Source organism: Artemia sp. Qi Xiang Cuo, chromosome 5 (genome assembly GCF_049724085.1).
Source record: "Artemia sp. Qi Xiang Cuo chromosome 5, ASM4972408v1, whole genome shotgun sequence".
In the NCBI taxonomy this organism is placed as follows: Eukaryota; Metazoa; Arthropoda; class Branchiopoda; order Anostraca; family Artemiidae; genus Artemia; species Artemia sp. Qi Xiang Cuo.
The window spans coordinates 59,002,639-59,017,947 of NC_142798.1; the positions used below are offsets into that span (position 1 = coordinate 59,002,639).

At 35.2% G+C, this 15,309-nt stretch overlaps 1 protein-coding gene across 1 annotated transcript in view; it reads left to right on the forward strand.

The window, feature by feature from the left end:
- LOC148952325 (uncharacterized) overlaps nucleotides 1–15,309 on the forward strand; it is a 289,139-nt gene that overhangs the window by 228,832 nt on the left and 44,998 nt on the right. Inside the window, exon 9 of the mRNA XM_089088930.1 lies at nucleotides 6,099–6,217. Within this exon, the coding sequence (XP_088945056.1) occupies nucleotides 6,099–6,217 (119 nt within the window). The remainder of the gene's footprint in view (nucleotides 1–6,098; nucleotides 6,218–15,309) is intronic.

A 15,309-nucleotide genomic window follows, 5' to 3' on the forward strand; every position in this document is an offset into this window, starting at 1 on the left:
ATTACTGACTCCTGAAATACTATGTTCGTTAGTCAGTACAATAAGAAGCTTAGCATTAAAAAATTTTAGTGTAAAGAGCGAGGTGGCTTGGAGAAGTAACCCCCCTCTTATACGAAATAATGTCGGTTCGTTTTAAGTTTTAATGTTGCTCCTTACTTTCAGTTGAAAAGACTTGTTTATTTTTTATTTAATTCACATACATATCTTCCAAAGGCTTTCTCTGTATAATTGAGTCAAATAATTTATCAAAATTAATAAATATCATGTAGAGTTTAAGTTATTATTCATAGGATTCTTCAGTGAGTATTTGGTGGGTGAGTATGAGTTTTGCGGAGGAGCAGTTAGGTCTCAAGCCTGGTTGTTTGTCTCTGACTTTGCCATTAAGTATCTTCTCGGGTATGGAGAGCAGGTTTATTCGGTGCCAACTGTCGCATACAGATGCATCACCTTTTTTGAAGAGTCAAATCATCGTACTCCGCGCCCGATCTAAAGGGACTATCCTCGAGGACTACACAGTTGCAAACAGAGCAATCCATTTGGACCTCAAAGATGACACAGAGCATTAATGCCGTCTGGAGACGTCCAGGAGTATTTGTGAATACTTTTGGGAGAAGAGATGATACCACAAATGACAAAATTATTTGTAGGGGCGAAATCTATGAGGTCAAAATCATTTTCATTTCGTTCTAAAATGCCATGACTTCCTAAAATTTTGGGTTAATATGGTGATTGGATGATTGGATTTTATGTTATAATCTACTACTACTATTACTACTAACAACTCACCGCAGCACCAATCCACCTGAGACCAACACAGCTACGTACGCTCCTCCTCCATACCAATCTATTCAAAGCCTCCCTTTTTACACCCGGCCACGAAGTTCCCATTTCCTTTAAACCTTTCTTTATGACGTCCTCCCACCTTAGACGCGGACGACCTGCTTTCCGTTTAGCCCTAGACGGTTGGCCAAAAAGAACAATCTTCGGCAATCTGTGATCCTTCATCCGCACAACGTGCCCTAGCCACCTCAACCTTTCTTTCATTATAGCCCAAGAGAGCGGTATTGAACCAAATTTTTGGTATAGCCTCTTGTTTGAAATACGGTCAGTCAACCGGGTACCCAGAACAATCCATAAGCAATGTCTCTGGAAAACATCTAGCAAATCTTCATCCGCTTTTCGGAGCGCCCATGCTTCAGAGCTATATTTGACCACTGTCATCACTGTGGATTCCAATATTCTAATCTTGGTTTGCAGACTTATCTTCCTATTCTTCCAGATATTATTTCAACTGTGAAAAAACACCCTGAGCCTTGGCTCCCACCACCTTTACTAATAATACTACCAAGGTAAGTGAAGCTGCCCACCTGATCAATCTTTTCATTACCCAGCGTCACCTTTTCATCTTCACTTATTCTTAGCCTTAGTGACTTAGTCTTCCTAACATTAATTTTCAATCCAATTCTAGCACCCTGAACTCACAAAACCTCTAAAAGTTCATTCATCTTGCTCACACTTTCATCTAGGATGCTTAATCATCAGCATAATCAAGTCCAGGAGACTTTTTCCTCCCCATTTGATTCCGTGGTCTCCCATTGCCTTTTCTGTGCTCCTTAAAACAAAGACCAACAAAATAATCCATATAAAGGGGGATAGAAGACAAACCTGCTTAACTTCTGATTTAATACGAAACCAGCTGTAATCACATTTCCTACCTTATCCGAAGCAATGTTATTCCCGTACATAGTACTAACCACTTTAATGTATTTTTCTGGTATACCATAAAAGGATAAAACCTTTACTAAAGCCCTTTTATCAACAGAATCGAACGCATACTCATAATCTATAAGACCGAAGACCAAAGGTGTTTGAAAACTCAGACACTTCTCAATTATAAGCCTAAGAGTGAAAATTTGGTCAACACATCCCCTACCTTCTCTAAAACCGCAATGCTCTTCTCTTAAAACTTTGTCTACGGCATCTCTCAGTCTAAAAAGTATCATATTACTAAGTAATTTGCTACCTACAGAGACCAGACTAATGCCTCGATAATCACCACACTCACTTTTATCACCTTTTGTTATAAAGTGGCTTAATTAAGGTTTTCCTAAAATCGTTAGGTACTTCCCCTTTTTTCAAAAATCATATTCATAATCTTCAATAACTTATTTCTAACCTCCGAACCACCATATTTAAGAAACTCATTTACCACCCTATTAGCACCTGGAGCCTTATTATTTTTTAATCCTTTTAGTACTGTTGCTAATTCCACCTCACAAAACAAATCTTCCTTTACATCCAAGGCATCACAAACTTTTCCATTTTCCTCTATATTTTTTCCTGCAACTCTATCTCGGTTAAGCAACTTCTCAAAATGTCCGGCCCTTCTCGCTTTAGTTTTTTCCTTATCGCTAATTGCGACCCCATTCCTATCTTTAACTGCGACAAGTCCATGTTGACTACTCCCTCTCAATTTGTTAACGTGCCAGCACAATATTTTACTATTATGCCGTCTAGCTGCATCCTCCAGATCCTCGAAAATTTTATCCATGGCCTCCACTTCACACCTCCTTAGTTCATACTTTAATGCTTTCTCCACTTTCTTTACATTTCTTTTGTTTTCATACGATCTATCACTCAGATAATTCTTGTACAAGTCCTTTCTCCTTTCTATCAAACATAAAGCTTTTCCACTAATATTCTTAGCTGCAGTTATAGCTTTCTTCCCTAAAACACCTTCAGCAACTTCATAAATTATTTTTCTAAAATTATTTCAACCATCTTCCACATTATCAAATTTTAAACTCTCAACTTTAGCATTCAACTATTCCTGGAAAAATTCTCTCAAATTCTCATCCTGGAGTCTACCAACATCATAACTTCCCAGCAGGTAGTTACCCTTCCAAAAAATATCAGCTTTAAATTAACCCTTGACACTACTAGATGGTGATCTTTACTTTTAACATCAATAACAGCACTCCTATATATCCTAATATCTTGTATTGATCCTGCCAGTCTTCGGTTTACTATAACATAATCAATAAGGTTTGCTGTATTACCATCACGTGAATAACATGTTAACTTTTGAGCCATTTTATGACCAAACACCGTATTGGTTATAACTAGATTGTTATACCTACGAAATTGCAAAAGTCTGTATCTATTACAGTTTTCTTTTCCTACACCGAATTTAACTAGGTTAGGATACCATCTATCCCTATTTCTACCAACCTGGGCGTTAAAATCTCCCAGTAATAACATCATATTTTTACCTGGGACCTTGTCTATTTGCTCCTGTAACTGTTAGTAAAATTCATAAATTCATCTGAGTCACCAGTGTCTCCGTCAGTCGGTTCTACAGGGGCGTATACTACTATAACTGATACCCTGAACTTTCTAGTCATAAAATGAGCAATTAATATTCTATTATTAATACCTTCCCAGCCTAAACAAGACTTAGCAGCTTCCTTATTCATCATGAGCCCTACTTCCTGTCTATGTACCGCATCCTTCCTGCCTGAGTAAACAAATTCTATATCACCTAATTTTATGCTTCCTACCCCTGGGATATAACTCTTTGGTTGCGTTGTTTGTGGCGAACAAGGAAAACCAAAGTCAACAAAGTCGATATAAGAAAACTGAAGACCCAAAAATCTGAAAAACTAAACCTTCTTAAGATCCCAAAATCTAGAGTCATCAGAATTTAAATATTTTGAGTTATCTATGAAGTATCTAGTGTTAGTCCAACCCATCACAGTAGCAGCCATAAGGTTCGCATAGCCCCCGCCCCCCCCCCCCCCTCACAACAAAAATTTAAAAATGGCCAAAATGGAAAACTATTAAAGTGATAAATATTGCAAGGTAACTCAAGCCAAGCAAGGAAGTAAGAGTACTTTGTCTTTGAGACCCTCTAGGAATAGTTTAACGCAAGGAAGAGTCTTTTTGGACGAGTCCTCTAAGATCAAAATAATCAGAACTCTAACATTTTTGGGTGGTACACTGCTTTTCTAGGGTGTACAAAAAAAAATATTTGAATTGCTTTCCGGCTTATCCTTATGATGCCAAGTCAAAAAGGCGCTATAAATTCTTTCGATTAGCGTTAGTATATGATATACTACAAATTATTTTACATTATTCTTACTCCGATACAACCAAAGGTACCGAAATTGGCTAGCTGCATACCCAATTCTGGTTACTATCAAATTTCAAGGTGCAGGAACTTGTCTATTAAATCCTGGGGTCACCTTAAGTATCCAAAAGAATAAGAATGATACTACTCACCTTGATATATATCCATTAGGAAAATACAGTTCACTTAACTATTTAATCCAAAACTATAAAAATATGTCAAAAAGCCCAAACAGCTTTACAAATATAAAGTTTTTACGAACAATTTCAACTTTTTGTAATTGTTTTACGCTGTAGTTTCGTGTGATTTGCGTAACCTGTGTTAGTGGAAGTATTTCTGTTTTTCATAAATCAGCTTTTGCAGGAATTTTGTTTTAGTTAACTGGTCTATTGGCTAGAATACTTTTGTAAAAAAGGTGAAAGTTGTGTAAGTGGTGGTATTTCTTCTTTTTACTTACAAGTTCAAATTTTACGTTTTTGTAGTTTTTTTTTAACTAAGTGAACCGGTCAAATGTCTGGAATGCATTTTGTAAACAGCTAAAAAAAACATGGCATATTTAGAAAAGTCATTACAAAATGTATTCATTGAGGTCGATGTCACTGTTTTCTGTTACATTACAATATTTTTATGCTGTAATGTAACATTGTGTGTAACATTTCTGTTACATAAGTATTTTTGTTACATTAAAAACGCATTATTGGCTCCTACTGTTGATCTGGAAATCTCTCAACAATAACGCTAGTATATTCACAGAACAATCTGTTGCAACTTTCTATCAATTTTGTTCATTGTGGGAAGTAGCAAATTTTGTTGTTTTTTTCGTTTGTTACGTATATAGTTTTTGCTTAATAAATATTTTCAAATGAATTTATGGTAAAATCCCTTTATGTGGGCCTTTCTAAAAAGTCAAGTTTGGTTAATGTTATTGAAACAAAATAAAATAGGATGACTATATAATAGTTTAGAAACAAATTTGGGCTACATATTTGCACATTAGGGGGAGTGGGGGTCCAAACATAGCATATATTGAATACTTAACCTAACGTAACCTAGGTACCCCCCCCCCCCCCCCAAAAAAAAAAAAAAACACACCAAAAAACAGCACTTTAAATATCTTAGAACCACGCTATACAATCTATTTCTCTACGGCGGTGTATTGAATCATCTCGTAAAAACGGGTTCATCATTGCGTCTCTCCCGTTTGACTGTAGCATCTCTTGTTGGACTTCTTTAGAAAGGCCCATATAAAGGGATTGTATCGAATTTATCAAAAATTTTGGAAATAAATGATAATAAAATTCATACAGAATAAATAAATCCATCAATTAAAAAAAAAACGACTAAAAAAATCGGCTCTAAATTTTATTTCTTCCTAATAAAACTGGAATGCCAACAATATACTGGTCTGCATGTTTCACGCACGTAGGAATAAATGCAGTTTTTTTCTTCAGATTATCCAGTAAAGTGATAGCTTTTCAGAGGAGACAAAGCTAAAAAAGGGAAAATTAATAGGCAAATTTTACGGGAGATAAACGAGAATTTAGGTAACGATACAGAAAATCTCGATGTTTAGTTTGGAGAGGGCCACGGCCTCGAAAGACCCTCTGCCTGCATGTATATCAGGTTTTGTGACTCGTAGAAATTTTTCTCATTTCAGAGTCTTATGTTTCGTGATGTCAAGTTTAGTATTCTAAATTCGTCGTAAGGATACTAGATTTTGAACTTTAAATACAAGTGCACTTAAAGATTTTATTCTAAATTGAAACTTTAAAATGACTTTCTTCTAAAATCCATTTAAATTCCACTCCGAAACTTTAAAAATAAGCACTGCAAATTCTGTATTCATAATTCAGTTTACCACAATATATTGTCGGATTAGGACGAGTGTCCCAATGCTCTATATGTTTAGTACTTTTGACTTTTCTGCGAAGACATTTCTTCTAAATATCCTAATTTTGATTATTCATAGGAAATTGATGAAGATGGATTTGTGGGGCTTGATAGCGTGGTTATCTTGATTCTAAGTAACAACTTGCTCACTTCACTATCACCAGACGTATTTCATGCGATTCCTAACTTAGAAAAGCTGTAAGTATAAGCCTTTTTTCTTGATTTTTTTTTCTCTCTCTCTCTTTTCTTTTCACAGGTGGAACTCAGTCGAAATTTCTCATTCTTATGGTATTTTTGATTTCTCGATTCTATGATGCTTCGCTGCCAACAATATTAATTCTTACATCCTACTAAATGAAAAAAAAAACAAATATTTCCAGTTGATAGTAAGGAGCAATATTAAACCTTAGAACGAACAGAAATTGATCCGTATATGATGGGTGCTTCAGCCTCCTCAGTCCCTGGCTCTTCATGCTAAAGTTTTTAGCACTTCAAAATAGTTTCCCACTGTAATTAAACGGTCCTTGTGTTTCAGGAGTTCTTAAAGAATTGGGACAAAACGTCAAACTTTAATGTAAAGAGCGAGATACTACGGAGCGGTTATCCTCTTTCATATACAGAATAATTTCTGTTTGTTTTAAGTTTTAGTATTTCTCTATGCTTTGAGTTTAAAAAACTTATTTCTCATTCAATTTCTGATCGTTTTTTTCAAATAATGCCAGGAAATCAGCCTCCCCCTCCAAGGAAAATTCTCCCCGTGAATAACTCTTCCATGAAAAGATCCTCCCGCGTCAAACACCTCCGAGAAATTCCCCCCCCCCAAGGTATTTCATTCCTCACTGAAAATCCGTCCGTCCCCCTCAGAAAATTTCCTGCTGCCAATTCTATCTGTAAAATTCTCCTTGGTCTAGTTCTACTTGAAAAAGGACTTATTTTTATTTTATTTCTGATTGTTTTTCAAATCATGTCGAAAATACCCCCTCCAAGTCAATTTTTCCCGGATCTCCTATGGAATTTTCTTCTACTCGGAAAATTCCCAGCGGAGAATTTGTCCTATGGACCATCCCTCCCTCATTGGAAGGATCTCCACAGAATTTCAAACCCACTGAAAATTTTCCTCCGGCAATCCCCCTGGAACCCTACATATATAGTTGAATCACCAAATAGAAGCAAGACAGCAAGAATTTCGCATAGGAAATCTGGCAAATTTCCCCCGTATAAAATCTTCCCTGGAAAGTTCACCCCTGGAAACTTGCTTTCCCAGGGAAAATTATCCCCGTGGACAATACCCCCTCTGCAAAAATTCCTCCAGAAAATGTTTCCATTCATTTCAATAGCAAATACTGTATGTAAACAATGGTAAAACTTCATGACTTACAGTCATTCCCCCAGAGGCTGTGGAAGGTCATCTCTTCTCAAAATGCGTAGTGTTGAACAACTGTATTAAACAAAATAGATATCTCAAAACTTTGACCGAACAAATGTGAGAAAAAGTGGCGTGGGAAGGGTGCTGGTTGCCCCCAATGCTTTTTGTTCACTTAGAAAGGGTACTAGAACTTTTGATTTTCGTATCCGAACATCTTGTAAGCGTTGGGCAAAAACATTACTGGCACTATGAATGAGTGAAGTGCCGAATATTTCAGATGCCTTCTATTATTTTCCATATAGTTCCCTATGACTTCTATGGCTTCCTAGCTGATAATCAAACATGCTTAAAGGCTCTGCAAAATCGAAATTACAAGCAAAAGAGAGAATTAGATTTTTATGAAGCTTTGGATAGATTATTATCAAACGGAAAGCAGATTACTGTGATGCGGCTCCCAGGGCATTGTGTGATTGAGCATGATGAAGTAGCGGATGATACAGGTAAGGCTTGATAATCATTGAGATATCATGGACCAGAACCTCTTATCCCAATTTTCAGAGCTAATGGAAGGCGGTGGTAAGAAGTTAGGGCATTAGAAGGGCAGATCCAAATTGTATCAGTAAAGTAGAATTAAATGAAACGAAGAATTTATTCCCAAAATTATTTCACCCTTAGTAAACAATGAATAGGACTGAAAAGGTCTAATTTAAGAAAGGTCACAGAAGCCATAACAGGAATCAAGAATTTTTCTATTTAATAATACGGAAGACAGTTTCCAATTTGCCAAAAGAGTAGGGTGGCCATCGTTGAGATAAGAAGGCCAGCAAGAAGGTCCAGCAAGGATGACACCGGCTTGAGGTGTTTTGCAATATGAAGGTCAAACTAGAGGTTCTTGTAAACGGAAGAAGAATTCTACCAGCTGGCAAAATATATTGTAAGGGTTGGGAGGTTGAAACCACCATAAATTAAGTATAGTCATTTTTGTGGAGTGGAGGCAATGGGCCTTTGAGGCTGCAATCTACGCATCCTTATTACTTGCCAGAGACTCATAAAGAACAAATAAAAATAAATCAAGCCAGCTAACCTACTTAAATCAGATATACCGGTAGATCTAATCAAACTTTTGCCTCAAGAACTAGCCAAGCTACTTGCAATTTCATATAATACTGTTACCCGGACTTGTGAAAACCCAGTCCTGTGGAAGGGTCGACATGTATCCACGGTTGCCACCGTCCGGGATTAATCCCGGTTTTCTGGGATTTCTCTTTGCAGTCCGGGATTTTTTTGTGTCCTGGATTTTTGGGATTTATTGTAATAAAAACCGGGATTTTTTGCTAAAACCCAGGACTTTTTTATTAAAAATAGATTTTCAACGATTTTGGCTCTTAGTCTACTATTTTTGTTTTCTGTACGATATCACGAATATTCTCTGGTTTTGTTTGTTCCCTCTGGATTTGCACTTGTTCACTGGGGCAACGATTTTTTCGTTCGAGATTTGACTTTTGAAAATTTGACTCCAATGTAATGACGAGCGGCGAATTCAAAACAAAAACAGCGAGGATTTTCTTTTCTTGTCATTGTAGTTAATTTTGCCCCGTGTAATGCCTCGGGCAAAGTTAATCACAGAAAAGGTAATTAAAAAGCGTACGGCATTATACTTATTCTGTTCAAAAGGATGTTTTTTTTGGAAAAAATGCCAGAAGAAGGAGACAAAATTTGCACTTTAATGAAAAAATATAAATGTTTTTATTTTTATAACTTTAAAAAATCAAATAATATTAACATTTTGATTACTAAACATCAGTATATGTATATTAAACTGACAATGCACATTCATTTGTATTTTTTCAGTAAGTGCAAATTTTGTTCTGACCTTGGGAAGGCATAGGGGTTTTGCTCCTAACATATGTTAATTTCAGCTCGTTTTGTGTTTGACTCGGTTATTTATTGTAATTTCTGTTCGTTTTGGGTTTCATTTATTTATCGATGTTGATTTGTGGTAGTTTCACGTTTGGTAGATTATTTGATTTTATTTTTGCTCATTTTTGTTTAATGGAGTTCTTTACTTTTCTTTGAAAAACTTATTTTGTAGAAAAAAAATTTTAATTAATTTCTTTTCGTTTTATATTGACATAGTCTTTTCAGAGAAAAAGAAAATAATACTTTAAATCTTTTCATTTTGTAAGACTTTATAGTTTGGCCTGCTATTTGTACGCTGGAGAAAAATTTTCAGCAATTTTTAACAACATACACCCTTTTAAAAATCTGGACACAAATAGTACTGTTTAATTTAGTTTCATACATCCTCTAGTTGACCTGAAATGGAAACTTGATACCATTCGCAAAAAAATCTGTTTACTTTCTTTGATAGCTTGGATACACTTACGCTATTTTGATTTGGTTAAATTTTAAGAGCAGAAATGGGTGGGTTGGCGTGGGAGGGTGGGAGTGGAAGGGGGATTAGTTAACCTCAAATCACTTTCAAATAACCTCAAATAAAAAGGGCATCAGCCCTTTCTATTTTCAATCGAATGAGCCCTTTTCGAAGTTCCCACGACAGCTCCTTCGATACGAAGTGCCCTTGTCTAAACAAGAAAAACAAAAAATAATACATTATACCCACTTTGATCTTTACTATAAAAATGTCAAGTCTTCCAATCACTTTCGACTATTAAAAAGGGCACTAGGCCTTTCGATTTCCAATCGAATGAGCCCTTTTGGAAACGACAACGCTTTCTATAAACACCTTTTATGCCCCCAGGGCATAAATTACAACCATTACCCTAAGGTCTATTAGGGTGCTTGCCATCCTCTAAGACCGAATTTCCAGAACTTGCAACTACGTTAAAGAACATGGCTTTCTCAATATTTATGTAAGAGGGAGTGAGAGGGGTGTTAGTCGCCTTCAGTAGTAAGCGCCCAATTCGTTGAAAACCTACACGCAAACCTACGCCTGAGGCATGGATATGTGTGTAGGTTTTCAACGAATTGGGGTTACCAGGGTCATTTGCCTGCCAAGAGGAACGAGTATAACTTGATTGGTGATTAGGATTTGAATATTTTTTAGGTTAAATCCGTGGTCATTCATCTGTAAGTTGATTAGTAGGTTTTTTTTTTTTAAACTTGGCTAATAGGTTTTTAAACCTATTACTACAAACCCTACATGCATTCCATTTTTGGAACTAGGAGCGTGATGTTTGTGTGATGCTATTAGACTGGTTTCGTTTCATGGATTCATTAATAGAAGGACTAATGTTTTTTGAAAAGGGTAATTACTTCTTTAGTTTGCGAGATTTGCGAATTTTTTTTTTGCGAAAAGATATTTGCGTAAAGGTATTGCGACGGTAAAGAATTCCTCACGGCTAATTAAAGAATGAGATGCTTGCATCAACGATACAAAGAATAAGCTCAGATACTTAATAGATTTGACGCTTACAAGAGACATTGCTAGAAAGTATTCAATAGCTTAATTGAAAAGTAACGATAGAATGACATTGTGACTTGACCTAGCTTTACCTCGCCGATGTGGTCTGTATAATACATAAGTAACGTTTGAAAAATATTGTCAATTTAAAAAGAAATGGCTGAAAAGTGTTTTGAGGGGGACGGGTTGCATGGAGGGGTGAGGTGCACGAGGGTTCAGTTAAAGGGGATACAGTTGCACGGGGGGTTTCGGTTATACACGGGTTCAGTGACAAGGGGGATTCAGTTGCACGGGGGGTATCCCTTTTTTCGAAAATCGGGCTCCCTGTTTTCAAAATCCCTTTTTCTTCTGATGCTTGGAGCATTTGGTGGTTAGATATTAAACTTAATGAAATTTATATAATTGCAATCTGCATAAAAACCCAATTCCTGTCAATTGTTATCAAAATTCCATTTTTGACTTTTGGTTACAACTATAAATAAGGCTATCGTGTCTTTCTGAACTTTCTATGCGAGGCAGGGGTTACTATTTAGTTTAAATAATTCTAGGAGGAATTGAGTTTTATGGATGGTATGGAAAAATGGTACTTGTTAAATATTCGGGTAAACATACGACTAAGAAACGCTTCACTATAAATAAGGCTATCGTGTTTGTCCGTACTTTGTAGGGCTGTGTTTAATATTTATTTTAAATAATTCTAGGAGGAATTGAGTTTTATGGATGTTAGGGAAAAATGGTACTTGTTAAATATTCGGGTAAACATACGACTAAGAAACGCTTCACTATAAATAAGGCTATCGTGTTTTTCCGAACTTTCTAGGGCGGTGGTAACTATTTAGTTTAAATAATTCTAGAAGGAATTGAGTTTTATGGATGTTATGGAAAAATGGTACTTGTTAAATATTCGGGTAAACATACGACTAAGAAACGCTTCACTCTAAATAGGGCTATCGTGTTTTTCCGAACTTTCTAGGGCGGTGGTAACTCGTTAGTTTATATAATTCTGGGAGGTCTTGAGTTTTATGGCGGGAAGTGAACAAAGGTACTGGTTATATATTAGGGTAAACATACGACTAAGAAACGCTTCACTATAAATAAGGCTATCGTGTTTTTCTGAACTTTCTAGGTCGGTGGAAACTATTTGGTTTAAATAATTCTAGGAGGAATTGAGTTTTTTGGATGGTGTGGAAAAATGGTAGTTGTTAAATATTCGGGTAAACATAGGACTAAGATACGCTTCACTATAAATAAGGCTATCTTGTTTTTCCGAACTTTCTAGGGCGGTGGTAACTATTTAGTTTAAATAATTCTAGGAGGAATTGAGTTTTATGGATGGGATGGTAAAATGGTACTTGTTAAATATTCGGGTAAACATACGACTAAGAAACGCTTCACTATAAATAAGGCTATCGTGTTTTTCCGAACTTTTTAGGGCGGTGGTAACTATTTAGTTTAAATAATTCTAGGAGGTATTGATTTTTATGGCTGGTCTGGTAAAATGGTACTTGTTATATATTCGGGTAAACATACGACTAAGAAACGCTTCACTATAAATAAGGCTATCGTGTTTTTCCGAACTTTCTAGGGCGGTGGTAACTATTTAGTTTAAATAATTCTAGGAGGAATTGAGTTTTGTGGCTGGTATGGAAAAATGGTACTTGTTAAATATTCGGGTAAACATACGACTAAGAAAAGCTTCACTATAAATAAGGCTATCGTGTATTTCCGAACTTTCTAGGGCGGTGGTAACTATTTAGTTTAAATAATTCTAGGAGGAATTGAGTTTTCTGGATGGTATGGAAATATGGGACTGGTTAAATATTCGGGTAAACATACGACTAAGAAACGCTTCACTATAAATAAGGCTATCGTGTCTTTCTGAACTTTCTAGGGCGGTGGTAACTATTTATTTTAAATAATTCTAGGAGGAATTGAGTTTTATGGATGGTATGGAAAAATGGTACTTGTTAAATATTCGGGTAAACATACGACTAAGAAACTTTTCACTATAAATAAGGCTATCGTGTTTTTCAGATTTTTCTAGGCGGGTGTAACTATTTAGTTTAAATAATTCTAGGAGGAATTGAGTTTTATGGATGGTCTGGAAAAATGGTACATGTTAAATATTCGGGTACACATACGACTAAGAAACGCTTTACTATAAATAAGGCTATTGTGTTTTTCCGAACTTTCTAGGGCGGGTGTAACTATTTAGTTTAAATAGCTATAGTAGTACGTGAGTTTTAATGATGGTAGAGAAAAATGGTATGTGTAGAATTTTTGGGTAAACATACGACTAAGAAATGCTTCACTATAAATAAGGCTCTTGTGTCTTTCTGAAGTTTCGAGGGCGGCGGTAAGTATTTAGTTTAAATAATTCTAGGAGGACTTGAGTTTTTTGGCCGGTGTGGAAAAATGGTACTTGTTAAATATTCGGGTAAACATACGACTAAGAAACGCTTCACTATAAATAAGGCAATCGTGTTTTTCCGAACTTTCTAGGGCGGGGGTAACTATTTATTTTACAAATTCTAGGAGGACTTGAGTTTTATAGATTGTTTTGAAAAATGGTACTTGTTAAAAATTCGGGGAAACATACGACTAAGATACGCTTCACTGTTTTCCATGTTTGGTTTTCATTAAAAGCGAAATTTTGTTTGTTAAATAATTAGTTTTGTATACTTTAATAGAGATTTCCTTTAAGGGAGAGACTAAGTTGATGGATTTATGGTGATTTTTCCTCTTTTCAATTAAGAAACTCGATATGCTAAAAGTGTTTAATTAAAATTTTTTTAAAACTTCAAAATTTTTCAACTTTATTTATTTTTTTCTTTTGGTACATAACTCAAAATGTCAAAATATGCTTACAGTTCTAACAATTGCGCTCTTTGATTGGACAGAGACACGATGTGACTTTCCCACTGGTATTCTATGACCGGTTATTGACACTACCTAATCAATTGCATGTATTAAATCAGTATTTTTTACGCAGTGGAATGATAAACACATAATTCATATCTATAAAAAAAAAGTGAAGATGGAGCAGATTAATAATGTGTGTTTACATAACAAGGTTATTGTAGCATTGAATGCTGACAAAGAGAAGTATTTAAACTTTGAAGCAAGTACAGGTGGTAGCACTATTGGAAATGTATGCATGCATTGTCATGACAGTAAGGAATTAAATTTCTTTGGAATACCGAAAAAATTCAACTCATATGTTGGTGGTTATGCGAGATTGAGATCTCCAGAGAAGATTGCGCTCAAAGAGAATGCCAACATAAAAATAATAATTGATGATAGAGGACAACTCCTTGCTACTGTTGTAGGTAACACATTACCTACTGATACATTCAATCGTCACCTTTCGGGTATTAGCATTCAACGGAAGATCAATAAAAGAAAGGCCTGCTCTTCTGCTAATATTGTAAACATTTCTTGTCTACGTGCCGAAACTGTTACCTGTGTAAAAATAATGTGATAATAGACAGTGAAATTGCCAGAAAAATAAAAAGGGCATTGTCAGAAAATATCACGATGGAATATAAAGATGAATCGATGAAACACAAAGCACCAGCAAACGTTACTGCCATTGATCAAGCAGTCATTGAACCAAATAATACCAAAGAAGAAAAGCATATTGAGCCTGTTGATGAGACACCAGTAAAAATTGTGTATGACTCAAAATGGAATAATGATTATTCTACTGATTACGAACTAAGAGAAGACAATAGCTATAAGATCAAGAGAGAACATGGTGAATTATTTTATGAAGCAGATTCAAAATTTCCAAATTTAATCATTGATATTAATAATGTATCATAATATATTTTTGTATTAATATTCTACATAGCATTATTTCATTAAAAATACATTATGCATTACATTGTTATGTGTTCATTATTTTTAGAGTAAGCTAGCATATCAAAGTTTAGAATGTCTAATAAAACCTCGGAGATGTAAGAAAAGGAATTTGCATACATCTATTGTCAGACACACGGGAACAAATTCTTTCTTGAATTCGCCTCCTGGATAAATAAAAAAAGACATTTCATTCAAGAAATTCTCATGGATACACAATATGGAAATTTCATTCAAGAATTTCATGACTTAGATACACGATGTGGAAATTTGATTCAAGAAATTATGGAAAAATTCTCAGTAAGTAACAATTTCTTTCTTGAACTCATCTCTTGGATACACAATACGGAAATTTCATTAAAGAAATTATGAAAATATTTGTAAGTAAGTAACAAACTCTTTATTGATTTCACCTCTTGGATATACAGTACAGATACTTCATTCAAGATATTATGAAAAAATCGCAAGTAAGTAGCTTTTTTTTCTCTTTATCACAAACAATTTTCACTTAGCTAAATGATGTAGAAATTTTATTGAAGAAATTATTGAAAAAATTCTCAGTAAGTAACAATTTCTTTCTTGAAGTCAACTCTTGGATACGTAATACGGAAATTTCATTCAAGAAATTATGAAAAAATT